The 21,190-nt window shown below is 34.6% G+C and overlaps 1 protein-coding gene across 1 annotated transcript in view; it reads right to left on the minus strand.

Moving 5' to 3' along the window:
• Positions 1-596: 596 nt before the first annotated feature.
• Positions 597-21,190, minus strand: part of SCN9A (sodium voltage-gated channel alpha subunit 9) — a 126,201-nt gene continuing 105,607 nt past the window's right edge. The window contains exons 20-27 of the mRNA XM_037523456.2: positions 20,052-20,225; positions 15,479-15,601; positions 11,401-11,682; positions 10,690-10,743; positions 9,655-9,792; positions 8,716-8,820; positions 6,495-6,765; positions 597-3,116 (exon numbers count right to left, since the gene is read on the minus strand). Of these exons, the coding sequence (XP_037379353.1) occupies positions 1,927-3,116; positions 6,495-6,765; positions 8,716-8,820; positions 9,655-9,792; positions 10,690-10,743; positions 11,401-11,682; positions 15,479-15,601; positions 20,052-20,225 (2,337 nt within the window). The 3' untranslated portion in view covers positions 597-1,926. The remainder of the gene's footprint in view (positions 3,117-6,494; positions 6,766-8,715; positions 8,821-9,654; positions 9,793-10,689; positions 10,744-11,400; positions 11,683-15,478; positions 15,602-20,051; positions 20,226-21,190) is intronic.

The raw sequence follows: 21,190 nt of genomic DNA on the forward strand, positions 1-21,190 counted from the left end.
GCAGAGGCTGTGGATTACTTCATAATGCGGTGCTTAACCCCTTGCACCACCAGGGAGGCCCTCCTAGAAGAGATTTTGATGGGTGGACAGTTCCAACAAAACTATATCCCTTTTCAAGACAAAGATAAATTCCTAAAATAATTGAAGTGTTTCAAGTTAAGTCGATATAACCATTTAAGTTTGTTTGTTTTTTTTTTTGTAATCAAGGAGGTTTCTAATATAAAATGGATACTAAAGTGCTTACATGTTATAATAAGTGTCCCATTTTAATCATTTTAAAACCTCTAGAGCCCAAGATTGGAACCATCTTAAAGACAAGCATAGAAAATTCAAATTGCTTTGCAAAGTCCTGGTTTCTGTTTGACCTCACAGATGAGGCCTAGTCCTAGGAAAGATAAAAGATACCTTATTCATAGACCCTGAGAAGGACAGGAGAAGAGATAGATTAAGATCTTACTTTGAAGTTTGTCTGTTCTTAGACCTTTATCAGAAATTTGATAAGGAATGTCATCTATAGAAACCTACTATGTAGTTTTGATTACTAAATTGATTATTTTAAATAAGAAACTTAGATTTTTTAAAAGAAACCTGTAATTTTTATGTTTTTTTAAAGATGTATTTATTTATGCATACAAGAACTGGGGTACAGCCAGAGATGCAGGGGTGAGGGGTGTGAGAGGATTCACCAGAGACAGAGTGGGGAACAGAACAGACAGATTGACTGAAAATACACTAATGAAGGGAGCAGCAGGCGAGACAGGAGAGGTCTGCTCCGCCATGTGGGTAGCTCCCTGGCCAGCCGGGGATCAAACTTGTGCTGCAGAGGCTGCTGATAGCTTCATAGTGCTGTGCTTAGCCCCTTGAGTCATCAGGGAGGCCCAAATCTGAAATTTGTAATGGCCAACAAGAAGTTTAGAAATTTTCCAACCAACTGGCAAGCTTTCTTTATAGCTGACTAGAAAGTCTAAAGTAAGTTTGACAAAACCATCAAGATTCGATGTGGAGAACAGAGTTACAGAAAAGCAAGACACTTATTGAGAGGCAGGGAGGGAGAAGAACAGGAAAGGTCCCCACCCACAGGGTCCTGCCAGGCAGCCTTTGGGGGGTGGGCGAGAAATGGGTGCTTACACGGAGAGAGGGTAAAGGGGAGGGTTCTGGTCCTTGGATTTCTGTGTGCTGTGTCTGTTGCTGATTGGCTGGGCTCAGGGGTCTCCTGGGCTTCTGAAATTGTGGGGTTCTCCTGTACCACCTAGGTCCGCTGAGTGTGTGGGGTTGTCCTGGGCTACCCAGGCCCACTGAGGGTGCCTACATGACCTGGCTGACCTTCCTGAAAGCAGCCTTTCATGTCAATAGCATTGTGTTACTGTGTTGGTGTCTGAACTCTCTAATCAGACTATTAAATGATGTAGGGTTGGGGGGTAGTCAGTGGGGTTAGGGGGCCAGTAATGGCACCCTCTTGGTTCTAGCCCAGTGTTTCTTAATCAGGCTGAAAAGTGGACTTGGGGGCTGGGGGACCCTGTTCCTAACTGACTGCCTGTAACCAATTCCTTGCTTCTTCCCTCACTATCCCCAAATAGCATTAGTCAGCTCAATGTGATTTTTAAAGGAAAAGGTCCCTTCTCAAGAGCTCCAAACATCTGAAAATTACTCAAAATGACTAGTTGATTTTATAAAATTAAATCACTTTTGTTTGTTGTAATCAATCCCTACAGTGTAGCTCTTACAATTTTTACAAATTAATTTACTGCTACAAAAAAAGCCATCTGTGAATGCTGCCCACCTATCTTAGGGAATCAGAGCTAGTGAATGCACTGATTTTGAGAATATTTTGATTAAAAGAGTTTTGGCATAGACCCCGTTAAGAGAGTCTTATTAACACAATTATATCACCTTCACAGGCTGTAAACATATATCAGAAGTGAAGCTCTAATTGCTGTCCTTGCCATCTTTCCCTTTATCTTCCTTTTCTGTTTTATCTGTTTCGTATTTCTCTTTGTCTGGCTTTGTTACACTATCATATGATGGTGGAGAGATGGTGGATGGGGTTGCATCTGTTTTTTCTGGAGTTGAGTTCTCATTAACATTATCAAAAACCATATCTTCTTTATTGGGCAAATCATCATCTCTGTCTCCATCTTTTATGTATATGCTTGATATATTTTTGACATGTTGCCGTAAGCGGTAACGTCTGTAAGCACGCTGAATAATAGTAGCAGATACATCCTCTTGTTTTCGTTTTAGTGTTGTTGTGATGGGTTCATAGGACACTTTAGAAGGATTTGCAGACATGAACCTTTCTTCCATCTGTGACCGAAGAGAGTCCATTTCCCCACCTTCACCCAAAACCCGCTTTGTAAAAGCAAATAAGATGTCCAGACAATGAATCCGGTCCCCACTGACCATGGGCAGATCCATGGCAATGAGCTGGACTTTGTTTGGTTTTGCTATGAGAAGAGGAGGATCCAGGGCAGCTGCAAAATCAGAGAGTTTGCTATATTCGATAAACTGGGTGGCATCAGGATCAAACTTTTCCCAAACCTCATAGAACATCTCAAAGTCATCCTCACTCAGGGGTTCAGTACTTTCTTCAGTAGCAACACTGAAGTTCTCCAGGATGACAGCGATGTACATGTTCACCACAACCAGAAATGATATGATGATGTAACTGACAAAATAGAATATCCCAACAGATGGGTTCCCACAGTCTCCTTCAACTGAACTTCCAGGATGAATTCTTTTGGGGTCACAGTCGGGAGGGCCACTATTAAGAATAGGAGCTAGCAATCCATCCCAGCCAGCAGAGGTGGTGATCTGGAACAGGCAGATCATGCTGTTGCCAAAGGTTTCAAAGTTGAACATGTCATTAATTCCAGCTTCTTTTTTAACATAGGCAAAGTTGGACATTCCAAAGATGGCGTAGATGAACATGACCAGGAAGAGCAGGAGGCCGATGTTAAACAACGCAGGAAGGGACATCATCAGAGCAAAGAGCAGGGTGCGAATCCCCTTGGCCCCTTTGATGAGACGCAAGATTCTGCCAATCCTGGCGAGACGGATCACTCGGAACAAGGTAGGAGATACAAAATACTTTTCTATTATATTAGCTAGAAACATACCTGGTGAGGAGGAAAGGAATTAAAGTGAAATATTCATGCTAAAGAAAATCATGACTCTTAATAGTTTTATCTGCCATCTTATCTCTTATGATTTTGGAACTGTCATTTTATATCAAAAGCAATTTCATAATAAAGATTTGTGTGACTCCAAAGGAAAATTATTAGAATTACTTACTATGACATTTTTTTCTGTTTTATTAAGTTTATGGACCTTATCTTTCCCCCTCCATGATGATTTTTTAAATTATAAGGATAATACCTACTCAGGAAGAAAATTTAAGTAACAGTAAAATACTGAAAAGGAAATATAAATCACCTGAAATATCACCAACTGTAACTATTGTTAATATTTTATGTATTATGATGCAGACACACACACACATAGATGTAATTATGTCATACAAGCATTTTTTTCAATAATGTGTTTTAGTCAATTATAGGTCAAGGAGATATTTCCAGACAAATGACAAGGTGATTTCTTATAATTGAATAATATTTCATAAATATATATACACATACATATATGATTCTGAGGAAATATATGTTTCTGGTTTTGGGGGGCTGAAGTGAATATCTAAGTACATACATTTTTATTCCTGATTGCAGGAATATCTTTTTGTAGTATACTAATAGAATTTATTAGGTCAGATTGTCAAAATTTCATTACATTGCCAAATAATACCAAACCTATCTTGAGAAAGTTTGTACAGTAAGTGGTATGAAAGTGCCCACATTTCACATGCTTACCAGTTGTCATTCTTTATAATTTTCACCTGAAAATATTTGTGATATTTAAAAACATCTCCTTAATTTCTTTTCATTATTTTTAGAAAAAACAATTCACTTTTCTTGTTTACTGGAAATTACGTATGCTTGTTGGCTATTTTCAAATTTATTTTTTTTAAGATTTATTTATTTATGCATACAAGAACTGGGGTGCAGATCAGAGGTGTAGGAAGGGGTGAGAGGATTCACTAGAGACAGAATGGGGAGCAGAACAGGCAGATCTACTGAAATGCAATGCTGAGGAGAGCAGCGAGAGAGACAGGAGAGTTCTGCTGGCCATGTGGGTAGCTCCCTGGCCAGCAGGGGATCCAACTCGTGCTGCAGTGGCTGGTGATAGCTTGATAGCGCTGTCCCCAACCCCTGTGCCACAAAGGAGGCCCAATTTCTACTATTTTTGACCTATTGAGGTCCTTTGTTAATTTTTCTCTTGGGAAATTTATTATTTTCTCTCATTTATAAGGATAATCTTTCTATTGGAAAACTAACCCTTCATTAGCCTTAGATGTCACATAAAATTTTTCCATGTTTTTAAACTTTTTCTTTCTGGTGCAGTGAGTTTTCCTCCATAGGATATTATATTTTTGTGCAATTGTCTATTTTTTTCTTCATAGACTCATGCGTAGTCATGAAACAAGGATTTTCAAGTTTATGGTTATAAATCTGTTTCTATTAAAAATACTTTTTTCACTTTAATCAGTCTTTGATTCATATGCTCTTTTTTACTGAGTAAGTTAGTTTAATCTGAAGTTTGATTTTTGGATTATCTACTTGAATCCACTGAGTTTTCTTCTGAACACTATTTACTTCCTCAGGGTTATAAGTCTTAATATCTAGCAATATTCTTATTTTTCTTACATATGGCTTTAGAATCATTTAGACTTATTTATTTTACATATTTATTTCTCTACCACAAAAAATATATTGATATCCTCATTGGGAGAAAAAATGATCTGGAAAAAAAGTGTTCATGATAACAGAGAGAGTCTTATCAAGTACAAGAAAAGCCTTTCATTTATTTAAGTTATATTTTATTTTTTAATTTTCCTCATAGAAGTCCTACATATTTCTTATTAAGTTTTTTCTAGATAATTTCTTTAAGATTTATTTATTTATACAAGAACTGGGGTACAAGAAAAGCCTTTCATTTATTTAAGTTATATTTTATTTTTTAATTTTCCTCATAGAAGTCCTACATATTTCTTATTAAGTTGTTTCTAGATAATTTCTTTTTTTTCAAGATTTATTTATTTATACAAGAACTGGGGTGCAGGTCAGAGGCGCAGGAGGGTGAGAAAATTCACCAGAGACAGAGTGGGGAACAGAACAGGCAGATGTACCAAAGACACTGCTGAGGGGAGCAGTGGGCAAGACAGGAGAAGTCTGCCATGCCATGTGGGTTTTTCCCTGGCCGGCCGGGAATTGAACCCTCGCTGCAGAGGCTGCGGACAGCTTCACAACATGGCGCTCAACCCGCTGCACGACCAGGGAGGCCCTAGATAATTTCTTTTATTGCAACTGTGATCAAGATTTTTAAAACATATTTTCTAAACTTTTGTCTACATATAAAAAATTTAACGTTGGCACATGTCATTTAAAATTTGTACCACTGAACAATAACTGAATCCATTTTTTAGTTAATTTTCATCTATTTTCAATGACTGCCACAATATGATCCAAAAATGAATATAATTTGCTATATTTTATATATAGCAAATTTGTTTCTTTGTTTTTTATCTTACACATTGGTCAATATTTTTAAAAAAGAGGTGATATAAGAACACTTTCTTCTTAGTGGGAATGCTTCCACTGTTATGCTTGTGGTTAGTATTATATTCCAACCTAAATTTTAAGTGATAATACTCTTTTCTAATTTATATCATCATCAATATTGTGGTTTTAGGTCATGTGACCCTTAACATTTGTTGCCTGTCTATTTCATCATTTGTAAGTTGAGTTTGTATTAAATGATCTTTACAATCTCTAATTCTAAATATAATTCTAAAAATAAATATAATCCTAAAATATTGAGAAAGACGTGTAGATGATGAAAAACAAAAAGACAGAAAAATGCCTATAGCAATCAAAGAGGAGGAAGTGTAAAAGCATGTACTGTAATTCACAGATATGGCAGATTATTTGAACAATGATTGAATTATATATATGAAGTTGACATTTCTTGAAATCTTCATATTGCATTCAGGAAGAATTTGCACAGAATTGCTAATAGTCTGGCTATTAATGTTATCATTAATCAGGGGGAAATTCTCATATGTACTAAAACTAGAAGTGATTTCAGATTCTGTGTTATCTTCTAAGACATGTGTACAAAAAGACACAGTTTCTACCTTTGTGAAGGTTAATATTGGAATTCCAGTATCAAGGAATATGCTCCCAGCAAATGAAAACCATTTGAAGACTATAGTATGAACCCTATGATTCTTATGCAGTTTTGTTTAGTTTTGCTCTTCAATTTCCTTCATTCTTTCATGTAGTTAACTGACTTACTCAAAAGTAAATTTACATTGAACAATTCAGAAAATCCTCTGAGCATCTGTGGAGTTTGATTCAAATGTGATAAATAAATGGTCTTACCAACAATGGAGAGAATCACAACCACAAAATCAAAAATGTTCCATCCCACAGTGAAGTAGTAGTGTCTGAGGGAGATCAATTTCAGCACACATTCTCCAGTGAAAAGGATAATAAAAACCAAATTTATCCAGTATAAAACATTAGTCATGTATTTACTTTGCCCTTCTTTTTCTACCATCATGGTTACCATGTTGAGGCAGATAAGCACCATGATAGTGATATCAAAAACTTGGTTAGTTACTAGGTCAAATATGCATCCTTGGAATTTGTTCTGCAAAGACACAAGAGAAAAAGTGGAATGCAGATGAACATTTCATAAATTGTATATACAGATCATTACATTAGTTAAAAACAAATCAACTTTAATTTTTTTTATAAATTATCCCTGGTCTTAGGATCTTACTTTTATAAGAAATATTAATAATGGGTTAAATGCAAATCAATGAAATTTTTTTTTTTAAGTTTTTTTTTTTTTTTTTTTTTTATAGAGGCATGTTTTATTTATTTATTTGTTTGTTTGTTTGTTTTGTTTATACATGCACTGGGTACAGTCAGAAGCGCGGGAGGGTGAGAGAATTCACCAGAGCCAGAGCAGGGAGCAGAGCAGGCAGAAGGACTGAAGTACACTGCTGAGGGGAGCAGCGGGCGGGCGGCAGGAGAGGTCTGCACGCCATGTGGGACCCTCCTCCGGTGGCCGGGAGCAGCCGGGGATCGAACCGGCGCCGCAGAGGCCACGGGCAGCTTCGCAACCCAGCGCTCAACCACTGCGCCATCGGGGAGGCCCTCAATGAAATTTTTTTTTGTTGCTGACTTTCAGTATCTAGGACCAGTTTTCAAGTAACCTTGTATACTAACATTTGCTTTTAAGCTTATCTACCCTAGTATTATATATGAATTGTCATGATCAAAGACAAGATAATTTTACTATGAAACCCTCAGTTTTATAACTTAGGGGATATCTCTGAATTTCTACTTTGTCATTGTTTTAACTAATGTGTTACATAGTTTTGAACTGATATATCAGAGAGATGTATTTTCCTACCTTTTGTATGTAGAGAATGTATCCATACATATCTTTACTACATATCATCTCATTGCGAGTATTATGCCTTCTAGAATAAAGAAGTTTTTCAAAATCCCCTTAATAGTTGCACAATCAAGTTTTAATTTTTTTTTTAATAGAGGCATGTTTTATTTATTTATTTGTTTGTTTGTTTTGTTTATACATGCACTGGGTACAGTCAGAAGCGCGGGAGGGTGAGAGAATTCACCAGAGCCAGAGTGGGGAGCAGAGCAGGCAGAAGGACCAAAGTACACTGCTAAGGGGAGCAATGGGCGGCAGGAGAGGTCTGCGCACCATGTGAGACCCTCCTCAGGTGGCCGGGGAGCAGCCAGGGATCGAACCGGCGCCGCAGAGGCCGCGGGCAGCTTCGCAACCCAGCGCTCAACCGCTGCGCCACCGGGGAGGCCCACACAATCAAGTTTTAAAGCATTGTATCAAGACCAAATATGGCACTCAAAAAACTTTATTCCAAGACTTTCAAATCTATCAATTATGATTTAGCAGTTTTAGGTGAGCGCATAAGAACGTCTATTTAAAAAGTGCTAAGTGATTGTTATGAAGCCAGCCAGGTACTAACTGGGTATGGAGGATGCTCTCTGTCTTTAGCCATGACTCTTTAGTAATGGATGTTGAATATAAATTGAAATGTACTTAGGTGTTTTTTATTTGTTGGAGGAATACAAATGATTCTTTTGACTACTAGGACTCAATATTCCCAGCTGAGTCTATTCTGGTCTCTGACTCTATAGTAGAATAAAGTTTAGATTCATAAATGAGCCAACTAAATCTATTTGTTGTAGTAGTAAATATCTAAATGTTAATGTCACCATACTGATAGCAAGCACTACATCATAAATTCACCATTTAGATAAATTTAGATAAATTTCTTTAGATAAATTTAGATAAATTTCAATCAAATTTCTTAGGCCACAGTAAAACCATTTTACTAGTAGAAAGTTGTATAATGGATATAAAAGTAAAGCATATATAATCACTTAATTTTTATAGAAATATTAAAAGCTGTGATAATGTTCAAAATACATAAATACAATTTTATAAGAACTTTTGTTTAATATATTAAAATGCATGCATTTATGTTTAAGAAACCACTGTACATTATGTTATTGCTACAAGTTTTCAATTCATGTTTTTTTTTACCCCTGGTCGAGGTATTGGCTTTTGTGGTTTCTTGGATCCCAGCTTTTTCATTGCATTATAATATTTCTTTTGTTCTTCTGTCATAAAGATGTCTTGACCTCCAAGGTAAAGAAATAAAAATAAATCTAGTTAAAATCAGTATCATTGTCTAGATGTTTCCTCAGATCACTAAGATAGTGTCTGATGTCTGATAAGAACAGAAAAGATACACAGAGAGATAATCTGACCACAGATGCAGAGACTGTTGCCACAAGCCAAAAAACACTTGAGCTACCAGAAGTGGAAGGTGCAAGGAAGGCCACTCCCCTAGAGGCTCTGAAGAGATAATGGCCCTGACAAAAGTTTAATTTCAAATTCTGAACTCCAGAACTGTGAGGGAATAAATTTCTGTTTTTTGAGATTACCCAGTTTGTGATACTTGGTTACAGCTGTTATAAAAAACTAATACAGTTGATGTGAAGATAAATGAAACAGAACTTTCAGGGGAGTGCCTTACATGCAACATTCAGCAAATCTTAATTTTCATTACTTATATATTATTTTTTCTACTAAAAACTCTTCAGTCTCAGGAACGATATATTGATTTGTTCTCCTTCAAGTGTTAGCCCAACACACACCAGACAGAAAAGTAGCTTAGAACAGAATATAATGAGTACTTATGAAATGTGTTTTGAATAGTGAATTTTTTTATTCAAATTTTATAGAGAACATTAGAAAAAACTGAAGATTGTATATTACTTAAGAAGTTATGGCTTAGGAGATATTTTCTGTGCAGAAATGATAAGATTAAGCATACCTATTAATGTATACTAGCCATTTATTTGAGAAATAAATGAAGCTAATTACTAGTAAACATGAAGTTAAATTTCACATAACATTTTTGGGAAAATAACCATTTCATCTTTCCAGTACAATTAAAAAAAAACTTAAAATACTTATCTTCTTTTTCTGTTGATTGAAATTATCTATGATAACACCAATGAACAAGTTCAAAGTGAAGAATGAACCGAAGATGATAAAGATGACAAAATAAAGATACATGTAGAGACTGTACTCATACATGGGCTGCTTGTCTACCTAGAAAATTAATAAAATTTAGTGGTACATTGACAGTAACATTCAGCTTTTTCTTTGTCATGCTGTTTGACAAGATACTCCAAGCAGTATCACCCTAGCTAAACTTAGCTTTTTCTGACACTAAAGCATTGTTGAGGTTCAACATAAACATTCTTAAAAATTTATTCACATTAAATATGTATTTCATGCACATTATGTACATAAATATAATCTTCAAATGACTGCAAAGTATTAGCCATAAGATGCAGTTGTTCTCAGAATGTTAGAACAATTTAGTAATCAAATGACCAAAAGTATGAGTTTTATTTATAGAAAAAAACAGTGAATGAGAAAATGCTATATTGACATAAACTTTGCTGATTTTTTCATATGGTATAGAAATATCTTCACTTGCTATTTGGGCAACATGAAGTAGCTGGTAGTATTCATACTTTCTTAATGTGAAACTTACTTGACATAAATTCTTATAAAGTATTTCAAAATATAAAAATTAAAAAGATGAATAAAATGTAATTTCATTTTTGTCTGAAAAACTAACATATGCCGATCCATTATTAGTATAAGGCTTCACTAAATGCCATACTTGGATTTTCCTGTTGGATTTTCAGAACAACTTCATGAAGTAGGAATGAATTGTTTTCCATATACAGAATAATAAATAGACTATGTAAATTTGCTCAAAGTCAGTTGTAAAACATTAATGATTATGATAGATCTAGAATTTTATTAAATCTCTGTCTTCAAACGCTGCACTTGTAACTACCAGGCTATTAGGCAGAAGTTCTTTATCATGTGTGTACATACAAAGAGCTCCTTGAGCTATGGATTGAAAACTTCTGACCAAAACAAAAGGAGCTTGAAAAAGTCATTGAATTTAGGTGAGGTACCAATACTTACATTAACAGAGTCAACAGCAGCATACATGATATCCATCCATCCCTTGAATGTAGCCTGTAAATATAACATTTGTAGATTATGAATATGGAGTTCACTCTCCAAAAACAGTCATAAATGAGTTTAGTTTATTTAATGCTAAAACAATTAAGTAATAAATTACTAACTTTGTATTTCAAAATACCAGTCTATGGATGCTATGCCAAAAACAAAAAGGACATCTTTCCAAATCACTTTAGAAACTTCTCTTAGTTAATCATTCCCAGGCTGTTACAATTGCCTGCAAATTTGCACAAGAACTTGTATTTTTCCAGCAGAGGAGGAAGAAAAATCTTTGAAAAAGGCTGAAAATAATTTTGTCCATTTTTGTAAAGATTCTCTGTGCTAGTGGGAAATACTCATTACTGTGTAGAATAAAAATGGCAGCCAAAAATGACTATTCATTTTTGGAGTAATATTCAGGTGGTGCAATGATTGTGGCTGGGGATGGTGGTGGAATAACATCAAGAAGTCAAATATGGATTAATAACTCAAATGCAATAGCACCTAAGTTTAATTTTGCAATACATGTTTTAAGAAAGACCAAGTCTTCTTTTAAATTCACTAAGTATTTTATCTTTAATATCTAATTGATAGATTATTTAAAAAATGATTTATATCCATCATCCAGTTTCCCCTATAATATCACATATTCGTGAAAGGGTGGTCACTTACAACTTGCAGCAGAGACAGGTAACCGAGTCCAACATTATCAAAGTTCACTTTCAGGTTTTTCCATCGCACATTTTGACTAACATTCATAAGTGCCAAACACTCGGAACGATTTGAAACCACACTTTGAGGAAAGCGTGACCCATCTGTGGTGTTAATACACTCATAGAACTTGCCGGCAAACAAATTTACTCCCATGATGCTAAATATTAGCCAGAATATAAGACACACAAGCAGCACATTCATGATGGAAGGAATTGCACCTATGAGAGCATTTACAACCACCTGGTATTCAAAAGAAAGAAAAGAATGATAATGATTAGTACAGTGTTAAATAGGTCACATTAATGAAACATACTAGAGAAGTAAAGATGTCAGAAAAGTCACCCTAAGTGTTTAAGATATCAAATTAACCAATGTGTATTTATTGACTACCTAGTAAATGCTCAGCATTATGCCAAGCAGTATAAAATGTCACAGGAGCCTTGAAATCAATGATTTTACAAAAATACATGATGAACATGTAGTGAAATTATTAGCAGATATATCAAACAAAATAGCTAAGGTGAGTCTACATAAATAAAAAGAAAAAATAAACCAACAACCTAATATATGTAAGATGAATTCATAAAATCTGCAATATCTAGAAAAGAAATATATAAATATGTTAAAAAATGAATAAAATGTACATTTTAAAAGTTCACAGTGTTAGAATTACCTTTGCTAGGACCTCTGTTTCCTCATCTGTAGAATGAGTAATTTTTTCAAATTTACTATTCTAATTATAAAATACATATTTGTAAGTCCTTTGTTAAAAATAGATAGTGCTGACCTCAGTTAAAACAAAAATGGGGGCCTCCCTGGTGGTGCAAGGGGTTAAACACAGCACTATGAAGCAATCCGAAGACTCTGCAACATGAGTTCGATCCCTGGCCAGCCAGGGAGATACCCACATGGCACAGCAGAACTCTCCTGCCTTACTCACTGCTCCCCTCAGCAGTGTAGTTCAGTCAGTCTGCCTGTTCTGCTCTCCACTCTGTCTCTGGTGAATCCTCTCACCACCACCCCACTCCATACCTCTGACCTGTACCCCAGCTCTTGTATGTATAAATAAATAAATCTTAAAAAAATGAAATATAGTTTATCCTTAATACTTCTTCTGTTTCTGCTTTTCAGTATTTCCATTGCTATTGGTCACCAATGCCTCTTGCAACTCCAGTTCTGGCATCCACTGTAGGATTTATAGCTTTTCAGATTTTCTTAATTTTCCTATCCTTCCAAATCTTATCTTCTTATACTTTGGCTCTAGTCCTCAATGAGTGCAAACATGTTAACAAGGAGTTTAAGTGAAGAGTACTATGTGAAGATTAAGTAATGATTATTATATCCCCCCCTCTTATTTGCAATTTAGCAAGCAGCCTCTCCAGCCATGTCCAGTGGGGAAACATTACAGATTTCTGACTATCTTGGCGATTGCTTATAACAGAAAGGCTGGCAAGCATTTTTAAAGTATATTTAGGCTTTGTTGGTTATACCATATATTTCAACTATTCAAATGATCAATCCATGGTCATTGTTCTTATGTGCTCTTGAGGGAACTAGGGTCTATTTAACATTAAACTTTTAAAAATTATTTATTTATGCATAGAAGAACTGGGTTGCAGGCCAGAGGTGCAGGGTGGGGGAGAAGATTCACCAGAGACAGAGTGGGGAGTAGAACAGGTAGATTGACTGAAATACACTGCTGAGGGGAGCAGCAGGCGAGAGAGGAGAAGTCTGCTGCACCATGTGGATTAGCTCCCTGTCCAGGGATTGAATTCAGGCCATAGTGTTGATAGCACTGAGGCTTAACCCCTAGGCCACCAGGGAGGCTTCAATATTCAACTCTTTTCTATAGGATAGAATATGTTTGCTGAAAATATGTAATGTGTCTGGCCTTCCTGGTGGCGCAAGGGGTTAAAGCACCACATTAGGAAGCAATCCTTGCCTCTACAGCATGAGTTCAATTCCCGACCAGCCAGGGAGCAACCCACATGGCACAGCAGACCTCTCCTGACTCGCCCACTGCTCCCCTCAGCAGTGTGCTTTGGTCAATCTACCTGTTCTGTTCCCCGCTCTGTCTGATGAGTCCTCTTACCCTCCCCCCCACATCTCTGGCCTGTACCCCAGCTCTTGTATGCATAAATAAATAAATCTTTAAAAAAAAGAAGAAAATATGTAATGTGTCTCTGAGAAAGACAGGTGCATCTTGTTCTGATGAGATGCCATTTGGGAAAGCCATTAAGCTGAAGAGTCTCAAGACTCAAAGGAAACTAACTACAGAATGTCTCAAATATAATGTATTCTTCGAAATGCCACTTGTACATGGATGGTTTAGTGGAGGGTGAGTGGAACAACTGCACAAATCAAGAGCAAAATTGTAAGCCCTGAAATTAAAAATTAAAAAAAAAAGCCACAGCAGGATAAAGAAACATCGCCTATTTTACATGGTTAATAAATACAAATATACATATTCCTTCAAATATTCAAATATTTAAAAATATTCTCCTGTATCCAATTCACTGTGTAACAGAAAATGAACAAAATGCAAGCAGAGTTAAATAATGGGCTGGCCTAATAATCACTGAAGGAAGTAGTTTTCTAGTGAAAAATATAGCTTTTGCTCATGAAAATGTAATATATTGTATATTCAAATCCAGGCATCAGCTAATAGATTCTAAATATATTATAACATGTTAATGTTTGAAAATGACATTAATATCAATGAATTCCAGTATCATCTATGTTGAAATGGAAACATAAATTTTCAATTCTTATATACACTGGATACATTAATCAGTAGAGAAGACTGTCATAATTAGGTTAGCAGGAATAATAATTATTTGCTAGACTAAAAGATATCTAAAGCTCACCTGAGGCTTCAGATTTCTGAATCCAAGCCCAGAATTTATGATTTAGTACGTCTGGAGTGAGATCTGGGAATTTTTATTTTTAATAAGGTCACAGATGATGCTATTAGCTGATCAGTAGACCACACTTAGAAAATCAGTAGGCTAGACTAAGCTGTATATTAAATTGTACAGAGACTACAGGCTTAGAGGCAGTCAGGTAAATTAGCAAGTAAAATACAATATAAGAGTTTTATGTGTCTGAACACAGAGAGAGGATGCCCAATTATGCCTGGTGGTGGACAAAGCAAATTTTAATTGCGGTTTAAAGTAGGGGTAGATATTTGTCTGCTACATTGATAAAGTAGGGTTAATTCAGGGCAGGGAGAAGCATTCCCGGCCAAGAAAACAATAGTCATGAGAAAACAGTTGTAAATCTGGAGAAGAAATTCAAGGAAAACAGCAACAAATGAGGTTATGAACTAATTAGGGAAAATTAGGTCATTGTCCTCAATGTGTTTTTATGAGGAAGTTGCTGATTTAATACAGCCCTTAAAGCTAGGCTGTTGGTAGTCATAATCTCACCTCCCTGGAAAATACATCTCTTTTCAGGCACCATGCTGCCTACCGCAAATTAAGTGAACTCTCAGAGCTTTTGTTTTTTCAATTAAAATTGAGATGATTCCACTTTGAAATATATTTTGAAGATGAAATTAAAAGTGATGGTTGATGCTATTTCACTTTCCTGTCTTTTCTTATGCCCCCTACCAAGGGTATACCCTTAAAAAATATGTGCACATCTGATTCCAGCAAGTGCTTGATGACATGTATGTGAGAGATGGTGTCAAGACTGGTAGTGTTCCCTTAACCTCAATTTCATAGAATAGGGAAGATTTTCATTTAAGAAGGGAAAAGTTACTTTATTTAGATCTTTGCCTAAAAATATATGAAGGAGGCATTACTGTATTTGCTTTACTCTTTGTTAAACAATATGCATTGAAATACTATGTATATATGTTTGCATGTACAAGTACACACCCTTATGTACATAAATAATTCTTATATATCCATATATGGTATGTATATGCTTATATACACATGCTTACTAATATAGAGGTCATAATTTATACATATCCATGTTTTTTGTGTTTTATACTCCACTAAAAATATTAGGAAGTTTAGAATTTTCTTACCCTCATTCCTTCAAATCTTGATAAAGCTCTTAGAGGTCTTAAAGCTCTCAGTGTCCGCAGGGATTTGATAGGGCCAAGGTCAGAGTAACCGAGTGTGCTTGCCACTAGAGTAACCAAAGAAACCTATAAAAAACAAATTTTTCATTAATCTTTACAATGCAATAATAAAGCACAAAGAGGAAAAGTCAATTTCAGAGGACATTAAGAGAAGCCCTCGGTAAGAACAATATGATTTTATATATTGAATTATTTAGTCAATGCCTAAAAATTTGAGTAAGATGGATGCTTTTGTAAGGAAATAGATTTAAAGGAAGGTTAACCAAAGTAAGAAATAATAAAAGAAAGTAGGTTATTTCTTATCCCTGAATAAAAATCACATGGGCTTCAGACATTTTCAGTCAATGCTTATGTACTTGCTTATTAATTCTGACCATTGAATTAGAACAATTATCAAAAGTTCAACTGAAATGAAAACCAGGGCATAACAAAATATGTGATTATTTTGCTAAGTGGCATTCACTCAACCAAATCTAAGCATTCTGAAGACTCATAATTTTTGAAATGGGACTAATTTCTCATAAGATTGTTCTGCTTTATAATTTCTTCTATCAGACCAAAGAACTACCTAGTAATAATTAATGTAGAAAAATCTCAAGTAAATTGAAAAGAGTGTGATCATACTGGCTTCACAATACAGACATACCGAACTTCACATTAGATTTGCCACTACGATTATATTCAGCATTCAACAGAAATGTGTGTTCTGATCATGATTATCTCAGGAAAAAAAACAGAAATCAAATCAATACCCATTTTGATAATGGATAAATGAGTTCCTCAATGACCTTAGATCTGAATCTGTAAATGCATTCACTCTCTGAATGTTTCATTTAAAATGTTTACTCATTTTACACTATGTATAGCAGGAGGCAATATCTAAGAACATCTGGAATGCAGTTCTTCATTATAAATTAAATGACTAAAAGCTTCAAGTTTTCTAGGGAAGAACAGAAAGGCTTGAGAGTCAATTTCCTTATCTTGATCATTGAAAAAGTAGGAAAAATCATTGCTCACAGGTTCATTTGTTGCTGCTATGAAAGACAAGTTAACTCATTTCTCAATCAGGATGCGCTGTTTTTGGTCTTAAATAGTTACTTTCCAATAGCTCACTACATTTGTAACAATACAGTTTCTTTTTTAGTCCTCATGATACATATTCTGCACAACTGTCTCTCATACCATTCTTAAATTCACCCATTCAGATTCATTGTTTTCCACTTAAAAAAAATATAGTGCACTTAAAATATCAGAATAAAAGTGTTCCTTTTAATCAGTAAAAAATGTAAATGTTCATTATAAGCTGAATTATCCCTAAAAAAATTATAGACCTGGTCTCCAAACCACTGTAAAATGTTACAGTATTGAATATATGTATATTATTGAGAAAAATACAGTATAGTCTGTAACTGAGTACAATTTATGTGTGTGTATATGTGTGCATCTATTACCTATCTATGTATACACAAGTATATATGCAATATATGCTCACACTGATTACTATACCTCAATTAAATAAGTTTCAAATAATCTAGACACCAGAAGAAGTCAAATAAGTCCACCCTCTGAAATCAGACTAGTGGTTCTAAAACCTGAATATGAAGAAGCAGAAATTACAGAGCTTGTTAGAATAGCTTACTGGATCCCAATTTGGGGATTTCTCATTCAATAGGTCTTGGGTGTGCCTATGTTGTTGGTTCAGGCATCACAGTCTGAGAACTGCTCTCGAAAAGTTTTTCAATTTTTTGAGAAATAAAAAATTTCAGTCCTTCCCCTAATTGTATTCCTAGGTAACAAGCAAGAATACTATGTGCAGCTTTGCTTCACATTACATATCAAAATACTTACGTTTTATATACTGTTTTTATATTTATATATGTCAATATTTACTTATCTTTGTTCAACATACTAAGTAATACAAACACATGTTATATAATCTCTGAGTTCTGAATATCCCTAAAATATTGGAGTCACTAATTCAGATTTTCACATACAAAAATAATTGCTGTTTTTTTTTTAAGATTTATTTATTTATTTACACAAGAACTGGGGGACAGGCCAGATGCATGGGAGGGTGAGAGGATTCACCAGAGACAGAGTGGGGAACAGAACAGGCAGACTGATGAAATACACTGCTGAGGGGAGCAGCGTGCGAGACAGAAGAGGACTGTGCACCATGTGGGACCCTTGCTGGCCAGCGGGGATCAAACTGGCGCTGCAGAGGCTGCAGACAGCTTCACAGCGCTACGCTCAACTGCGGGCACCACCAGGGGAGGCCCGAATTTCTGTTTTTAACCAGTCATCTCTCTTTCTTAATACATTTAATTGTACTTGTAACCTTTTATTTCTTAAACTGAGTGATGGAAATTACTATATGATAAGAGGTTTTTGAATATCTTAAATATTTTCTAGCTTAAGACCCAATCATATTTAAAGGTAGGAGGAAAGAAATGAAATAATCTACATTCCTTTTAAAATATCCTCTTCTTGGGCACCGCTGGTGGTGCAAGGAGTTAAAACGCAACCTATGAAGCTATCTGCAGATAGTGCAGCACAAGTTCCATCCCCGGCCAGGGAGCTACACACATGGTGCAGCACACCTCTCCTGACTCGCCTGCTATTCTCCCCAGCAGTGTATTTCAATCTGCCTGTTCTGTTCCCCACTCTGTCTCTGGTGAATCCTATCACCACCACCCCCACAACTCTGTCCTGTACCCCAGTTCTTATATGCATAAATAAATAAATCTTTGAAAAAAATCCTCTTCTTTTGGCTAGCCAATCTTTAAAACTATTACATTATGAAAACATCCATCTTACCATTTCTTTTCTCTGGCAGTTACAGGGAAATATCTATCTATCTATCTATCTATATAAAAGGTGAATTTAAAAAACCAAACAATATGAAATCATTAATTTAAGGTATCATAAATCTGAGTTCTCATAGAGAAAGCACAAAAGAATATATGAGGTGTAGCATGTTTTACCTTGGAAAACAATTTTTTTCCAGATCTATGTAGAAAACAAAAATATTATTGATTTTAATATTTTTATCTGTTAAAAAAGAATTTACTGAGTTTGAGATAAGCTGAACTGAGTAGGTATGATAAGTTTTGGTTTAATTTTATAATCAGACTATTTATAGTCATGCTTAAAATTTTGATATCTATGAATGAAGCTATACTAATTTATCTTTTCTGAAAAGTCATATAATGCAAAAGTTGATTAAATGTGAGAGCACTTGTTTGAACTGCAACAATTTCATGTTGCTCTCTAATTCCAAGCATCAGATGGAAAACAAATCTCTAAAAACTGTGATTATAGGATGATGTTCTTGCCTAACCACAAAGACTAGATTTTGGAAACTCTAGGAGAATGAATCAAAGATTGAAGAATATATACCATTCTGAAAAAATAAGATTGGGGGATTGAGATCATAACTTAGTGTAAGGAAGACTTTCAAATAATATAAAATAGAATATATAATAATTTTAATATATGATATATTATGAAATGTCATTAAAATACAAATAGATTATACTAAATAATGATGATAATAATGGGTGTTATATCATTAATTTCTACTTGAGATGCCTTGATTTCACTTGCTGTTTTAGGATATTTTTCTTGACTGTTGCAACAAGATGTTTAAGATAGATTTTTGTGTTAAAAAATTTCACTTTGATTCTATGGGGACTCAGTCTGAGGGGGTGGGGGAAAGCAAATATTGTCTAAAAACTTTAAAAAATGATAAATGTTAAAATAAAAAATAAAAAATTCACTTTGAGGCATTCTTACATATTTTCTATCATCCAAGTATTCAATAGCTTTCTGTATTTATTATTCAAAAATGTTAATTACTATTTCTCTACCTTACTATCACTCTACAAATGAAGAGTAGGTTAGATCTTTGAAACGAGTAAGAGTTGTGACTTATTTTAGCTTTCCTAGCATTGTGACTGAGAAATATTTTTCTAACTATTTCTAAATACTTCTAAATATTTCTAAATACTTTTCTCTAACACGGTTATTTAGTGCTAGCACTACCACTTTTACATAAATCTGAGCTCATATATATCAGACAACTTAATACACCCCTATCCTCTTTTTCTAATTCTATTAAGGCAATATATTTATTCTCTTCATTTGTCTTTGCACTTTTCTATTGCCACCCCCCACTTCCTGGTTTTTATTTTATTCCTATTGCCAAAAAGAAATATTTAACATGATATTTAAATCATATACATAAAACAATCACATCTCTGATTGCAGGAAATATTTTCAAATATAAATATTAGAATGGAACAGAAGACAAATTACACATGTTGAAGGATTTCTTTTAATATTCCCTTATGTTTCCACAGGCTGTATTAATATCACTAAAAACATAAACCTAGAGCCTAAAATTAAAAAAAGCTAACCAAAATAAAAAATGAGAATATATAATATTAGTGAAGGTTTTTCAGAACACTTCGTAGTAAGAATAAACCCTCTTTTAAATTTTCTCAAAAGTACATACATCAACAATTAGGAAATCCAGCCAACACCAGGCATTGGTGAAGTATGTTTTATAACCATATGCTATCCATTTTAGAAGCATTTCCAGAATGAAGACATAAGTAAATATCTTGTCAGCATACTCTAGGACAACCTTAATGGTCTTTTTCTTTTCAATATATATATCTTCAAAAGCCTGTAGAGAAAATATTCAGATTTTAATTCACATGAAATTTAAAGCTTATAATTCATGATAAAAATGGGAAATAAAATTATGATGGAGAAACCACTGAAACAGGACATTAATATGGGACAGCTGACTTTCTTCTGCCTTCCAGTTACCGTGTAACACTTACTTCTAGTCGTCTCACCAGTGCAGGCCACAGGTCATCAGAAATCAAGAGAAAATACAAAGATGAAATTATTTGACAGCCATTCAAAATGGTTGTCCTAATAATTTATGTCATTATTCTAAGGTTAGCTCCTTTTATAAATCTTTCTCACCATGCACTCTCCTTCACACTAGTATGATTTGGACCCTCTTCTTCAGCACAAGATGCTTGTGCAGTCCCAGGGCCTACCACCATGTCAAGAACACAGCAAGAGGCTAGCAAAGGTCTGCTAAATGAATGAGTGCAATCACCTAATGGAGCAGCAGAAAATAGAGGATGGTTTCTTCCTCTGCATTTTATACCAAATTTCATCATTCTTTCAAAACTTCAGTTCCCCAAATCACTATATAGTCTATGAATGTTTCCAAGAACTTTTAGTAAATAACAATGATAGTGTGGTCATATTCATAAATGCCTTGGAAAACAGTATGAATGGTCTTTTCAAAGTTTTCTCATTTATTATTATTATTATTATATTTACATTATTATATTTTTATATAATATTTATATTACATTATATTATTATATTTTTTATTATTATATTTATTAAAAATATGTTGAAGTTCACATACCTTCCTACACCATGGTAATAAACTCCTTGTCTCAAACTTGGAATTTTCATATCTTCTGCCAATATTTATCAAGCATAACAGGTTAACTTATTGTAAGTAAGGATAAAAGTAAATCCCAGATCCACCAAGACTATCTCTGAGGCTATTTTAAAATGTTCTGGAATATTTTGTTTTTAGTACAATGGAATTTCCAAAGC

Source organism: Talpa occidentalis, unplaced genomic scaffold (assembly GCF_014898055.3).
Source record: "Talpa occidentalis isolate TD23 unplaced genomic scaffold, MPIMG_talOcc4v2.1 talOcc4.3, whole genome shotgun sequence".
In the NCBI taxonomy this organism is placed as follows: Eukaryota; Metazoa; Chordata; class Mammalia; order Eulipotyphla; family Talpidae; genus Talpa; species Talpa occidentalis.